Source organism: Pinus tabuliformis, chromosome 1_2, assembly GCF_031772625.1.
Source record: "Pinus tabuliformis cultivar Carrire ecotype Pingquan chromosome 1_2, CPIR1, whole genome shotgun sequence".
In the NCBI taxonomy this organism is placed as follows: Eukaryota; Viridiplantae; Streptophyta; class Pinopsida; order Pinales; family Pinaceae; genus Pinus; species Pinus tabuliformis.
In genome coordinates this window covers 133,547,265-133,562,103 of record NC_142298.1, presented here as the reverse complement: position 1 = coordinate 133,562,103, position 14,839 = coordinate 133,547,265, and the positions used below count along the sequence as shown (strand labels likewise).

At 35.8% G+C, this 14,839-nt stretch overlaps 2 protein-coding genes across 2 annotated transcripts; both read left to right on the top strand.

Moving 5' to 3' along the window:
* The first annotated feature begins 723 nt into the window (after positions 1-723).
* On the top strand, positions 724-1,658 carry LOC149204875 (chaperone protein dnaJ 8, chloroplastic-like). Its single transcript, XM_089393379.1, has 3 exons — positions 724-941; positions 1,181-1,249; positions 1,365-1,658. Exons 1-3 carry the CDS (start codon positions 747-749, stop codon positions 1,533-1,535), a joined length of 435 nt encoding a protein of 144 aa, XP_089249505.1. The 5' UTR covers positions 724-746; the 3' UTR covers positions 1,536-1,658.
* A 1,912-nt stretch (positions 1,659-3,570) lies between these two features.
* On the top strand, positions 3,571-5,055 carry LOC149204874 (chaperone protein dnaJ 8, chloroplastic-like). The gene is made up of 3 exons (XM_089393378.1): positions 3,571-4,201; positions 4,441-4,509; positions 4,625-5,055. Exons 1-3 carry the CDS (start codon positions 4,007-4,009, stop codon positions 4,793-4,795), a joined length of 435 nt encoding a protein of 144 aa, XP_089249504.1. The 5' UTR covers positions 3,571-4,006; the 3' UTR covers positions 4,796-5,055.
* Positions 5,056-14,839: the final 9,784 nt, after the last annotated feature.

The following is a 14,839-nucleotide window of genomic DNA, read 5'->3' as shown; positions in this document are numbered from 1 at the left end:
CTGGCTTATAATGTGGATAAGTTTAGGTCCTGTTCATCTTTTTGAAAGGTAAATGAAATGGTGTCATTGGTTGCCATCTGAAAGTTTTTGGTGCCTGGAGAACAATTTTTTTGACTTATAGCTTTATCAGTGAGAAAGGTTTCATATCAAATTTCCTCGTGGTTTAATTGCATCAGCTGCTTCCTTAACTGTATTATTTTAATAGCTCAATGGAGACCGCATTCGTAAATGTTAATCTGAAAGCAGTCATAAGCAAAACGATTTGTTGTTCTTGTCTAATTTTGTGAAATCATATTAGGCTTGCTTACACCTGCATAAAAATTGCAAAATCTCCATTACCTGCATAAAAATTGCAAAACCTTCGTTAACTGTTGCAAAACTGAACTCTTATATATTTTGTTGCACCTATCATAGAATTCACACGAGACCTATAGACATTTGGGTTCAAGATGCTTAGAGATGGTTTTCTGTAATTACGTGATCTCACCTAAAGTATTACTATTATGGATTAACCCTTCAGAATTAGTGTTGGTACGTGGCATGTGATAGTTTTTGGTTCAGGATGATTTTGCTATGTTGCAATTGTTTCTGGTAGATATAGATTACTATGGATCATTTAAACTTTTGTGAGCCAAGTGTGTACATGTGTCATGAAACAAGAAGACTTAATTCTGTCAGAAAGTTGGGGATTAGGGTGAGTGCTTTTCACAAATAAGATAGATCCCTTGTTTTCTCTACTATGGAAGATGCTCCAGACACTCACAATGGGTTGCACACTGCTATTAATCTGTATTCTATTACAAATGGGAGGCAGGAGGAATGTAACTGTGATGGCCTATGTTGCTTTTCCTGGGATGAAAGAGCAGTATGAGACGCTGAGATTGAGCCCTGGGGCTTCTGAAAAAGATGTGAAGAGAGCCTACCGTCGCCTTGCGTTGCAGGTATGCAAGTATCCATTTGAAGCTATGTCTCTTACTTTCAAGATCAGATATTTTCAATAAATCTTCCATTTCTGAAGCAAATAGAAAAAGAGATACAGGTTTGAAATAGAAATTAAAAATGTCACACTTCGCACATTCTTGAGAATTTTTAAGAAAATTTGTCTGGCAATATCCCTGCTCATATATAATGTCAGAAAACATTAATATTGCACTCATATGTTGATATAATCTGCTTACAGTATCATCCGGATGTTTGCAAAGGAGATGTGCGTGGGGTTCAATTTCACAAGATCAATCAGGCTTATGAGGTAAATTGCCTGCCTAAGAGTAATCTTTATCTATATGCATTTTCATTCTGTAATATGGGACTCTTATGCAGGCCCACGGTTTTCTGATTGTTGTTACTTTTGTGATAATGACCAGACGTTAATGTCCAGTTTAGCAAAGGCAAAGCAGCAAAGCTATTCTGCTGATTACTCTGTCGAGGGCATGATGGGAATCAATAACGCTTATTGGGACGAGTGGGAAGAATGGATGGGATGGGAAGGAGCTGGAACCCTTGATTATTCCTCTCATATTAACATTTATGCCTGATGAAATTTTATCATAGACTGTGTAGGTGTCTATTGTCCGGCCTTGCAAACAGTTATGGCCTCTCCATTACCGATCCCATGTTGACTGTTATGGGCTATCTATAAAGTTCCTGCTATTGGCAGAAAAACAGCTGTTTTAGAAAGCCCATAAAGCTTCTTCATTCATCTCCTGGAAATACAATATGTTCTTCTAACTGTATAGTTGATTTTATTTATCTTCCGTTGGTTTCCATAACACAAAGGACTTACTGATCCAGATGAAGCAACAGCTTTCTGAGTTGTCTCTGTTTTAGTGAGTCATTTGATTTGGTCATGGGTCCTGATTATTAGACTACCTGTACATATGTTCTGTTCATTTATACTCTCAACTACTTGCGGGATATCTCTCTGGACCATGTGATTATTATGGGGATCTGCTCTTCATTAAAGAGCTCCTAACTATTCTTCTTGCAATTTGTAATGACATTCATTTAATGGAAACCATTATTTTGATTAAGAGACCTTTGATCATTGAGATGAAATGCTGCCGTTTCATTACATAATGCAAAATTTCTACATATTTGATCCTTGAGACATAATGAAACCGTTTCATTCCATAATGAATTTTTCTATTGTATATCATCCTGAACAAGGCATTATTCTTGGCTGTAACTATAGGCAATCCCTGCCTGTATTTGCAGGATTCAAATGTTGTTAAGTTTTACCATTAATGTTAATTTTATATGTTTCATCTGGGACTGAGATATATTCAATCAATTAGTTTTGATTATTTGCTTTCTAGATTGTTACCGTGACAAATCTAGGGTAATCCCTGACAAATTATGCTTGGGGCTATAATTGTGGAGCCATTGAGTGCAGAATTGATGCGTAGATCCTGCTAATTTTTTTGAGTCCGCTCTTTCTTCTTTTTAAACCCCTTAAAGGTGGGGTGGGGATGTAAGATATATATTTTATTTGTAGAAATTCAGACAAGTAAATAGAACATTTAAAATATTTGCGGAATAATCGAAGTCCGGTTGAATCACCTTACAAGAAGCCGGCGGGAACATTCTTCCACCTCTGGCCTGAAAACGACAGATTGAATAGTAAGGGCTTGTTTAGAAAGCTCATTTTCCTTGATATTCAATTCCTTATGTGATGAAAATAAAACTCGGAAATTTTCATTCAGCTCTTTAATTCTTTCTATTAGTGTTGATAGGGTCAAAATCTGCATATTGTTTTTTATCATTTACCCAGTTGATGACTAGCTCTGAATCTCCCAGTATCTGGATTTGAGCAGTACCTTTCTTAATTGTTAAATTTTCCAGTATCGGAAATGCACTTAACTCTGCCCAGTAGTTGGTACCTTCTGCCAATGCAGCATTGAAACAGAAACTATGGTTTTCCTTCAGAATAACACACGTCCAGCACCACAAATCCCTGGAATTTATGGGAATTTTATGTCTCATGCATTTCATATTCATATTTGCAATTAAAATAGTAGATGAGGATAGTTCTTGACAGTAGAGGTGTTTTCTTTATAATGAACTATTTCTTTTATTCTGGGCTCTTCACATGCTTGGTGATGCATGTTAGAGTGCCAAGTATTGTGAGTTCAGTTATTTTAGTTTCATATTGTCTAGATATGGCTCTTGGGCCTTTACTCCTTGGAAATTAGAAGTGCTATCATTTTCATTTTGGAGGACAGGTTTGTTCAGTTGACATTCTTTACTGTAGATTACAGCTGCTGGCTTATAATGTGGATAAGTTTAGGTCCTGTTCATCTTTTTGAAAGGTAAATGAAATGGTGTCATTGGTTGCCATCTGAAAGTTTTTGGTGCCTGGAGAACAATTTTTTTGACTTATAGCTTTATCAGTGAGAAAGGTTTCATATCAAATTTCCTCGTGGTTTAATTGCATCAGCTGCTTCCTTAACTGTATTATTTTAATAGCTCAATGGAGACCGCATTCGTAAATGTTAATCTGAAAGCAGTCATAAGCAAAACGATTTGTTGTTCTTGTCTAATTTTGTGAAATCATATTAGACTTGCTTACACCTGCATAAAAATTGCAAAATCTCCATTACCTGCATAAAAATTGCAAAACCTCCGTTAACTGTTGCAAAACTGAACTCTTATATATTTTGTTGCACCTATCATAGAATTCACACGAGACCTATAGACATTTGGGTTCAAGATGCTTAGAGATGGTTTTCTGTAATTACGTGATCTCACCTAAAGTATTACTATTATGGATTAACCCTTCAGAATTAGTGTTGGTACGTGGCATGTGATAGTTTTTGGTTCAGGATGATTTTGCTATGTTGCAATTGTTTCTGGTAGATATAGATTACTATGGATCATTCAAACTTTTGTGAGCCAAGTGTGTACATGTGTCATGAAACAAGAAGACTTAATTCTGTCAGAAAGTTGGGGATTATGGTGAGTGCTTTTCACAAATAAGATAGATCCCTTGTTTTCTCTACTATGGAAGATGCTCCAGACACTCACAATGGGTTGCACACTGCTATTAATCTGTATTCTATTACAAATGGGAGGCAGGAGGAATGTAACTGTGATGGCCTCTGTTGCTTTTCCTGGGATGAAAGAGCAGTATGAGACGTTGAGATTGAGCCCTGGGGCTTCTGAAAAAGATGTGAAGAGAGCCTACCGTCGCCTTGCGTTGCAGGTATGCAAGTATCCATTTGAAGCTATGTCTCTTACTTTCAAGATCAGATATTTTCAATAAATCTTCCATTTCTGAAGCAAATAGAAAAAGAGATACAGGTTTGAAATAGAAATTAAAAATGTCAGACTTCACACATTCTTGAGAATTTTTAAGAAAATTTGTTTGGCAATATCCCTGGTCATATATAATGTCAGAAAACATTAATATTGCACTCATATGTTGATATAATCTGCTTACAGTATCATCCGGATGTTTGCAAAGGAGATGTGCGTGGGGTTCAATTTCACAAGATCAATCAGGCTTATGAGGTAAATTGCCTGCCTAAGAGTAATCTTTATCTATATGCATTTTCATTCTGTAATATGGGACTCTTATGCAGGCCCACAGTTTTCTGATTGTTGTTACTTTTGTGATAATGAGCAGACGTTAATGTCCAGTTTAGCAAAGGCAAAGCAGCAAAGCTATTCTGCTGATTACTCTGTCGAGGGCATGATGGGAATCAATAACGCTTATTGGGACGAGTGGGAAGAATGGATGGGATGGGAAGGAGCTGGAACCCTTGATTATTCCTCTCATATTAACATTTATGCCTAATGAAATTTTATCATAGACTGTGTAGTTGTCTATTGTCCGACCTTGCAAACAGTTATGGCCTCTCCATTACCGATCCCATGTTGACTGTTATGGGCTATCTATAAAGTTCCTGCTATTGGCAGAAAAACAACTGTTTTAGAAAGCCCATAAAGCTTCTTCATTCATCTCCTGGAAATACAATATGTTCTTCTAACTGTATAGTTGATTTTATTTATCTTCCGTTGGTTTCCATAACACAAAGGACTTACTGATCCAGATGAAGCAACAACTTTTTGAGTTGTCTCTGTTTTAGTGAGTCATTTGATTTGGTCATGGGTCCTGATTATTAGACTACCTGTACATATGTTCTGTTCATTTATACTCTCAACTACTTGCAGGATATCTTTCTGGACCATGTGATTATTATGGGGATCTGCTCTTCATTAAAGAGCTCCTAACTATTCTTCCTGCAATTTGTAATGACATTCATTTAATGGAAACCATTATTTTGATTAAGAGATCTTTGATCATTGAGATGAAATGTTGCCGTTTCATTACATAATGCAAAATTTCTACATATTTGATCCTTGAGACATAATGAAACCGTTTCATTCCATAATGATTTTTTCTATTGTATATCATCGTGAACAAGGCATTATTCTTGGCTGTAACTATAGGCAATCCCTGCCTGTATTTGCAGGATTCAAATGTTGTTAAGTTTTACCATTAATGTTAATTTTATATGTTTCATCTGGGACTGAGATATATTCAATCAATTAGTTTTGAGTATTTGCTTTCTAGATTGTTACCGTCACAAATCTAGGGTAATCCCTGACAAATTATGCTTGGGGCTATAATTGTGGAGCCATTGAGTGCATAATTGATGTGTAGATCCTGCTAATTTTTTTGAGTCCGCTCTTTCTTCTTTTTAAACCCCTTAAAGGTGGGGTGGGGATGTAAGATATATATTTTATTTGTAGAAATTTAGACAAGTAAATAGAACATTTAAAATATTTGCACTGTTTTGCCTCTTAAAATGCTTGAAAATGAAAGTTTGAATTGTATCTTGGACAGAGCATAGATTAATAAGTGCTAAAAGCTTGCTTTGAGGGCCAGAGAAATACATAGTGTTTTGAATGGTGGGTTTGCCAAAATGGAATCTAAAACCACTATATTTGAGGACTTAAGTATGTAAAACAAAATACTTTGAAAAATACAATACATGAATTTAAAATCGGTTTCAAAATTTTAATAATGTTAATGTTTTACTTCTACTGTCAACCAGTAATGTAAGTGATTTGTTTTAACATTTGCAAATCACAAATTTATCCACTTTTCATTTACCATGTACAACGTTGTAATTTACTTTTTATTTAGAAAAAAACCGTGCTGCCAATAATCTATTGAACCTATTGAGCTTTAAGTATGAACGCGTTCTACACTTACTACATTAATATGAATGGTTTGGTTTTGGTTTTGTTCTTCTAATATCAAATGTACTGGTACAGGATGGTCAACGTGGTTATTGCCTTCGTCACTACATACCTTTATATATGCTTGACAATCTATAAAACTTTCTTCCTTTCACTAATCCTATCGGCCTCTCTTTGTACCTTTTGGGACAATTGCTAGTGAATAGCATTTCTAAACACAACGACTGCAATCTCTATAATATAAGAGTTTTTAAAGTTTTAAAATTTTTTTTTTTTTTTTTTTTATAGTAATTATGATATATATAATTGAAAATATGCATTAATTTTAAAACAAGTGTGAACTTTTATAATGAATAGCATTTCTAAAAACAGCCACTGCAATATCTATAATATAAGAGTTTTTAAAGTTTTAAAATGTTTGTTTGTTTGTTTTTTTTTTTTCAGTAATTATGATATATATAATTGAAAATAAGTAAGCAGTGATTTTAATTATATCAATAATGATGATATATTATAATTTTGTGATGGAGGAGTTTGATGAGGACAATCTGCAATCAAGACATACATTTAAAAATAATTGTAAATATATTTTAATTAATTAAAAAATATTAATTAATAATATAATAATACAATTGAATCATTTTAATTAAATTTAAATAGTGATTTAATATTAAAATGATTTAAATGGTGGTTTCTAACCTTTTCTATTTTTAATATTTTGTTATAAGTATATAAATTAGTATTTTTTAGTTTTATCTATATATATAAACTTATTACATATAATAAACATTCATAAAACTAAAATATCATTTTTTACAATATCTATATAAAATTTAAATTTGCCAATACTTTAAAAAATCTATCGATCTCTCTTTCCACTTTTTGAGGCAATTACTAATTTATATATGTCAAAATAATTACTCAAAGTTGAAATTTACGCATCATAATCGAATGCATTGGGTTATGCTTATGCATACTCTCCTTTAATTAAATCCAAATACAAATACCACCAATTAAATCCCTTCATAACAATTAAAAGAAATAATTAAAAATATTTTCCCCTTCATAAAATAAATAAGCTTTCCTTTAATTTCTCATCACTAGAGGACTACAAGCTTGTGGAGTTGGGATTTCACTTTAAGTGGCATTGGCACATGAAAATCACAATACGGAGTGTGTGGATATTCACTAAAACGACTAATTTCACCATATTTAGAGGACATATAATGGATGACTAAAAATGGTTAGTTTTAACTCGGATGTATATAAGTTAGCTTATTAAAGGTGGTCCTTTGGTTTTTTTTTTTTTTGGGTAATATTTAAGTTTAATGCACCCAACTTATCGAATTCATTTGGCAAGGTTAATTTAGCCAAAATTTGGACAGTTTTCTATGTTTATGGTTTTTTTTTGCATTAAAATTTTGCTGCAATTTAATGGTTATGTTTTTTTGCCCTGAAAGTTATGGAAATTTCGGTCATATTTTAAAAAAAAATTGTTAGTACTGAATCCATTTCCACCATAAAAAATATGATTTAAACATTGCCTCTACAAAAAATTTTGAATTTTATTTGCCCCGAATTCCAACCACTTTTAATCGTCCAAACAATTCTTCCACCTCTATAAACTACTCTTAAAACTTTCCTTAAACTTTTCTATCCCACTGCAACAACTCAGTGTATTTGCAATTTGTCAACCTAAAATTTGCCCTTTTCTCGAGTTAATTGTTTTCATTTCAGTTTCAATTATTTTACGCTACTATTACTGAAATGAGAGCGAATTATTTTTTAAATTTATTGGGTCTTGACTACGAACAAAGCCTTAGTGTAATTAGAAACATGTTTTTCCCACATGGAAACTACAATCACATTGTCTAGAAAAAAAAACTAGGTATGGGTCGTTATAAGCTCAATGATTCTTACAGCGTTTGCAATGGTTAAACAATGCAATTTTTGTGACATAGAATTATCGTATCAGTTGCCACGATTTCGAAAAGTCATTATAGTTTTTTTTTCCTAGGAAAAAATCGTAATCTTTCATTATATGTTGAAAAATTACATATAGTATATGCTTGTTAGCATATGCGTTCATGTCAGTTTGTAATATGTCCAGAATATCTACAATTCCATTCCTATGAATGGTTGTATCAAGAATAAAAAAATCATCACGCAGGATGATGCTATAAGGAGTTTCAAAACATATATACACCTCGCAGGGTGATGTGCATAAATAAAACAAAAAAACTAGATATTTACATCATCATATATAGCCGGTGATCTACAAAATAATTTAGGTGCCATCCACTTGATGATAAGTCCGATCTATATAAGGTTTGTGATAGTACTGGTACTGTGAAGTACCCCTCTGTTCATGGATTATCCACTGTCCTCTTGGCAGGTGCGTGGCCTCCTTGGATAGGCCGTCGGCACGATTGTTATGCTCCTTGTAAATATGATGAACAAGTATGGAATTAAATAGAGATTTTAAATGCATCACTTCGTCCAGAATGTTGATAAGTGTGTGTGTGTGGCATCTAGAGATATTGTTGATCCAATTTATAATGATATTTGAGTCACCAAAGATCTGAATATCTTTGCATTCATGATTTAAAGCAAAATGTAAAAGATGTCAAAGAGTGATTAATTTTGTAAAATTGTTCGTTCCTCCACCCAAACCCATTTTGACTCTGTAGTAATGTTGATCAGAAAGGTATAAAAGGAAGCCCCCCCCTCCCCCATCCTTGTTATTGGGCTGCCCCATCAAAAAAATCCCATGGTGTGGAGTGGTCAACTCGTTTGGGAACAATTGGTTTGCGAGGTCAAGGCAGAGAGTATTTAGGTAGCTCAAAGAAGGCTGCTACAATTTTGGCAGTTATGCTCTGCCATCTGATGACGCTGTCCTCGAAGGTCAATTTATTTCTGGCCAACCATATAGCCCAACAAATATCAGGGGGAGGCATGGCAGATTTGTCCCAGAGTATGCACTGTTCCAGGCTTCCCATGCAGTTGTTACACTGTCTCCTTTGCATTCTCCCGTGAATCGGATCTCAGCAGCAACAAATCTCCATATCTGTTTTGTGGTATTGTAGGTGAGGAACAAGTGCTCGGTCGTTTCAGAGCTCTATTTACAAAGGATGCACCAATGAGGACCATACATAGATCTGTGAGAGAGTGTGTCCCCTGTTGGTACTTTGTTTCGAAGGATGCACTAGAAGAAAAGTTTGGTGAGGGGAGGAGATTTTAACTTCCATATGTTCTGCCACCAAGATTGTATGTTATCAGGTTGTTTATCTTGTAGCAGACACAGGTAGCCTTCATTTGGAGTGTAGATTCCAGATTCTGCCATGCACCATATGAGCTCATTCAACCCCTCTTTGATACGGATGTGTGACTCACTCAGAGCATTTGTGTACTCATTCCAGATATGGTGCCATTGAGGAGGTAGATTTAGCTGAGTGGTATATTTCCATGCTTGAGTATAAACAGAGGTATTCTCTTGATCCGCAACATGAGCAATTACCTTGATGTCTTGTTGATTTAGAAGAAGGGTGAGCTCTCTTCGGAGGAGACATCGACCCCCTCCCCCAGTCCAAGGGTCCAGACCAATGCGAGCACTTGTACCTGCATTTATCCTCTAGGCCAGGTGGCTTCGAATAAGAGGGAGCGAGAATAGAAGGGCTTTCCAAACCGAGGATATGCCTGTCTTATTCCAACGTGGCATCCTTATCCAGTCCATAATTTGGAGAGGCCAGATATGTTTATGGTATGAGATGGATAGGTTATGCTTGGTGAGGAGAGTCCATCCCATTTTTGCAGCCAGAGCTTGTGCAAATGAGGTTAGATCTTTGAGGCCCCATCCACCCCAATTTTTGGGCAACGCAATCTTGTTCCAACTTATCCAAGCAAAGACTCTTTTGTCCTGGCTTCCATTCCATAGATATTTGCAACAAATCTGTTTGAGCCGGGCCAGGATACTTCTAGGAATCCATGCTAATGCCATCCAGAAGACCGGAGTGGCTTCTAAAACAGATTTGATCAGCACCAACCTGCCTGCTCTGGATAGGAAACGATGGCACCAGTGAGAGATTCTTTTCTCTAATTTGATGACCAACCAAGTCCAATCAGCTATCTTTTGACTCATGGGCTTGATCCAGAACCCTAAGTATTTGAAACCCTGATCAAGAGGTCGAGGGCAATAAGGAAAGTGCAGCAAGGCAAAGGTGGATTCTTGAGCAGAAGTATGGGCCATCGTGATGGTGGATTTAGTGTGATTTGCCTGCATACCAGTGGTTCGGGAGAAAATGTCAAGGATCTTGTCAAGGGCGATCGAATCATGAATGTTGCCATCCAGGAAAATAAGGACATCGTCTATGAACAGGAGATGAGTGAGGTAGCACTAATCATTGATTTTCAATCCAAATAATCTGCCGCTTTGCTTTTCATGGTAGATTAGCCTACTTAGACATTCCATGACAATCAGGAAGAGGAGAAGGGAAAGTGGCATCCTTACCTGAGTCCTCTTTCAGCATGGAAGAAAGGAGAGGCATAACCATTGATGAGGAGACGGAAAGTGGGCGTGGTAATGCAGGCCATGATCCATGTGGTAAAGAGATGCGGAAAGCCCAAGTGGATAAGCATCATTTTAATGTAAAGCTAGCTTACCCAGTCAAAAGCTTTAGCTAGATCTATCTTGAGGATGAACCCCTTGAGTCTTCTGGATCGAATAGAATGAATGGCTTCTTGTGCAGTACCGATGGCTTCATGGATCTATTGATCTTCCAGGAAGGCAAACTGTTCAGGGAGGATACGCTGAGACAGGATGGGCCTAATACGATTTGTAATGATTTTGGATATGATATTGTAGAGACAGTTGCAAAGGGAGATAGGCTGGAAATCATTGAAGGATGTTGGGGAATCGGATTTGGGAATGAGGGTGATAAAAGTAGTATTGATAGCACTGTACATTTTTCCAGAAGACCGACATTCCTCCACAACTTGGAGAAGGTCCTGGGCCAGAAGATCATAGAAGGCCAAGTAAAACTCAATCGTCCACCTGTATGGACCCGAAATTTTGTCTTTTCTGAACCATTTTAAGGTCCCTTCAAGTTTCTCCAGAGTGATCGGGGCATTGAGTTCAATTGCTGCCTCCCCCCCCCACATATCTAGGAAAATGGCCTGCCACTTGTATGATATCAGCCAGATTGGCTTCTTGAGGGGATCTGAACAGATTCTGAAAGTGAGTGGTACCCAACATAGATATTTTTTTGAAAGTATCAGCCATCACTCCATTTGGAAGGGGCATTTTCCAAATGGTATTGGCTATCTTCCTTCCTTTTGCATAGTTCTGATAGAACTTTGTGTTTTCATCTCTTACCTGTAACCATATTGCCCTACTCTTCAGTCTCCATGTTTCTTCTCTTTCCTTAAGTATCTTGTCTCTATTTTTTTCGAGCTCAATCATCTTTGCTTTCTCTTCAGCTGAGGCAAAACCTTTGTTTCTGTCATTTAATAGATTGTTCAACTCAGCTTGAATAGTTGTAATGGTCTGATCATCCTTTGTTTTTTTCTCCTTTGCCCATTCTATGGATAAATGTTTAAGCTGAGCGTTGAGCTAATTTGTGTACCTAAATTAACACAATTATTTCTTATCAATTCGGGTTGTTTATGCTTTGAGGCAAGTTCACTATATGTGAAGATCAGATGTAATCAAACCTTGAAAGATAAGTTATTCAAAAGATTAAAGTAATACATCCTACAACTCTAATTCAATTAGTTTAAAAGAGGAAAAACATTGAAATGGTTCTTGACTCAAGAAGTCCACTTTTGCCTCAATTACCACTTAATGAATCAGAGATTAAAACCAAGAACTTAAGATGGATAAATTATTAATGAAATAAGCTCTTAACTTAAGAGACACATAAGGTATTCCATCATAATTCATTCATCTCAATATCAAAATCTCAATAAGAAACTACTTGCATGCAAACAAAAGAAACTAGTTTTAATTCATCATTTTAGTAGAAGGGATGCTCAACTTGAACACTTGTTTTTCCAACTTAATAAAATGATGAATAAGCTAAGAACTAATGAAATCAATCACTATGCATGAACCATAAAGCAATCTGAAATAAAGCTTTGAAAAACTAATTCTACAATAACCAGATTACAAGAAATAAAACTAGTTAACAAGGAAGTGTACTTAGCTTGGAATGGGGGCCCTCCACCCTTGCCTTGCACACTTGAGAGGTGATATCAGAAGCTTAAATTCAGTCACACATCCATAGCATTGAACAGCAAAATAATAATAACACATGTCTTCAAATTAACTCTTCAATCCAAAGGTGTCACAGCATAAAAGTATAAGAAGTCAATACATAAGCCATCAAAGTTTTGGCTTTTAAATAAGAAGTCTCATGAAACAAACTGATCTATATTCACTCAAACAAACCCATCTACTCTCATCCACCTATCTAAGTCAAATTCATTACTCCCATCCCAAGAAATATGACCAATCCTATAGAATCTCAAAACTGCCATATTTCTATGGGATTTCTGAATGACTAGTCATGATTGACTAGCACCAAATGGGCCTAATAAAGCTTGTTCTGTTCGAACTAAGCATAGATGGCTTAGTCCTAGTTCCAAGCTGTCCATCTATGCATTCAATTCGTGCCCAAGTGTCCTGCAACCATATCAACCATAGAGCTATTATGGGAATTTCTGATCTGCCAATTTTGCACTAAAAACCAAACTTTCATAAAAACTTTAGAAATTGAGAAATTAAAATTAAATACCTGAATGGATATCAAATATACATCAAAATGGGATGAATGAAGGGAAAATGGATGGCAAATAGATGGATTAGTAAGTTTCTTAGAGCAAAAATAAGACCAAAACTAAGGCCCAACATCTCTCCCTTGCTTATCATCAAGCATGTCCCCATGCTTGCTTACTCCTCTTTGATCTTCTTCTCTCTGTAGTAGATGCTGTACCTGTAGATGCTTCCTGTTGTGCTGCCCTGACCAAATAATCCAAACCTGTGTCATGTCTTTCCCTGAACAAAGCTGCTTTTACTTTCTGTTTTTCATACTTTGCCTGCCACATATTCTTTTCCTTTAGCCATTTAAATGCTTGCTTAGAAAGTAGATCATTTTTCCGTTTCAGTCTCCCCAACTCTTCATTTAGTTTTTCATTTGCCTTGACCAACTTAGCATTATCTTTCTTATTTGCCTTGTTTTCCTCTTTTAACTGTTTTCTAAGATTTTGCTAATTTCCAATTGGTCAGTTAAGTCCCCGATTCTTCCCAAATTGATTTCTTTTTCAAAATCTTGTGTTGTTTTCATTAATGATGCTACTGCTGTATCATCATATGAAGAATCCCTCTCAAATACTTCTTGTGCAATGTCATTATCTTCTTGTTGTCTTGGGGAATATGTTTCTACTTCCTTGTCTAAGTCAATGGGACTTTTATTCCTAAATCTTCTAGGAATAGACATAATAGATGTTTCATTCTCCTGCATGGCCATGTTATTTTGTTGTTTAGCTCTTGTTCTGGTATACAAGGGTGAATTCATCAATCCTCTGTTTTCCTGCTCTATTTTATCCTGTACTTCATTAATCTGTTCAATGAACTGATTTTTAGACATGAACTCTCTCCATACTATGCCTTGTGACCTCACCTGATACTCAACTAGGATTTTGATCATTCCTTGGTGGTAAATCTGTCCTGCTTTAGGCTTGTGTTCATGTTTCACTGTTTCCATCATTCTCAAGAGGCTCCTATATAGGAAATATGGCAAGTTAATCCTATCCTCTCCCTTAATATGTTGTAGAAGCCTGACATGATACAAGTGGGCAACGCTATATCCTCTATCACAAGTCAAAAACTTCTGGATGACCAAAACCAACTCACCCCATGGTTCATTGAACCATTCCCTTGGTATCCCTTTTGTTCTATCAAAAGTCCCTTTCCGGTTCTTCTCAAGAAAGAAAGTCCATGCTTTCTCCTTGAAGTGCAGGCCTTTGTAATATTTCTCACCTATCATGGGTAGATCTAAAGCTTGGGAAAGATATTCCTGAGTTACAGGAATAATAACATCTCCTACCCGTGTCTGGTCCTGACTGAAATTATTTATAAAGTCCCTGGTTATCTGTTCAGAGTGGCCATCAAATTTTTGTAAAAAGCCTATCATCCCCGCTTGGTAAAGTTTTTCTATAGTTTCTTTCCCCCAGCTCTCTATCTGAAATTTTGGCTCTACTCTGGCTGACATTGTTTCTGAAAACCAGTGAATGTATGCTTCTGCTGTTACTAATTTCATCTTGACAATAAAAATTTATAACTATTGTTCTTTTTCAAAATGAAATTTTGAAAGCAAAGAAGCTTACCTTCCTCCTCACAACAATTTAACTCTGATTTCTTTAGCCTCTGTTTACTCTTTCTCTGCAGCAGCACTGTTTTAACTCCCTGTTCAAACACCTGTATATCCCTGTCAATTTGCTAATCTCTGTTCTTGTAAACAAAATACATATGAAAACAATTTTTCATACTGTTCCATGTATGCTCATTACCCTACACTGTGTATACTGTCACCAAAATCAAGCCATATTTTCACTGTGTATGTACAATCATTAAAAA

Coding starts and splice junctions, on each gene's coding strand:
- LOC149204874 (XM_089393378.1), top strand. CDS start 4,007: ATGCTCCAGACACTCACAATGGGTTGCACACTGCTATTAATCTGTATT. Junction 4,202..4,440: donor ACCGTCGCCTTGCGTTGCAG/GTATGCAAGTAT, acceptor ATCTGCTTACAG/TATCATCCGGATGTTTGCAA. Junction 4,510..4,624: donor AGATCAATCAGGCTTATGAG/GTAAATTGCCTG, acceptor GATAATGAGCAG/ACGTTAATGTCCAGTTTAGC.
- LOC149204875 (XM_089393379.1), top strand. CDS start 747: ATGCTCCAGACACTCACAATGGGTTGCACACTGCTATTAATCTGTATT. Junction 942..1,180: donor ACCGTCGCCTTGCGTTGCAG/GTATGCAAGTAT, acceptor ATCTGCTTACAG/TATCATCCGGATGTTTGCAA. Junction 1,250..1,364: donor AGATCAATCAGGCTTATGAG/GTAAATTGCCTG, acceptor GATAATGACCAG/ACGTTAATGTCCAGTTTAGC.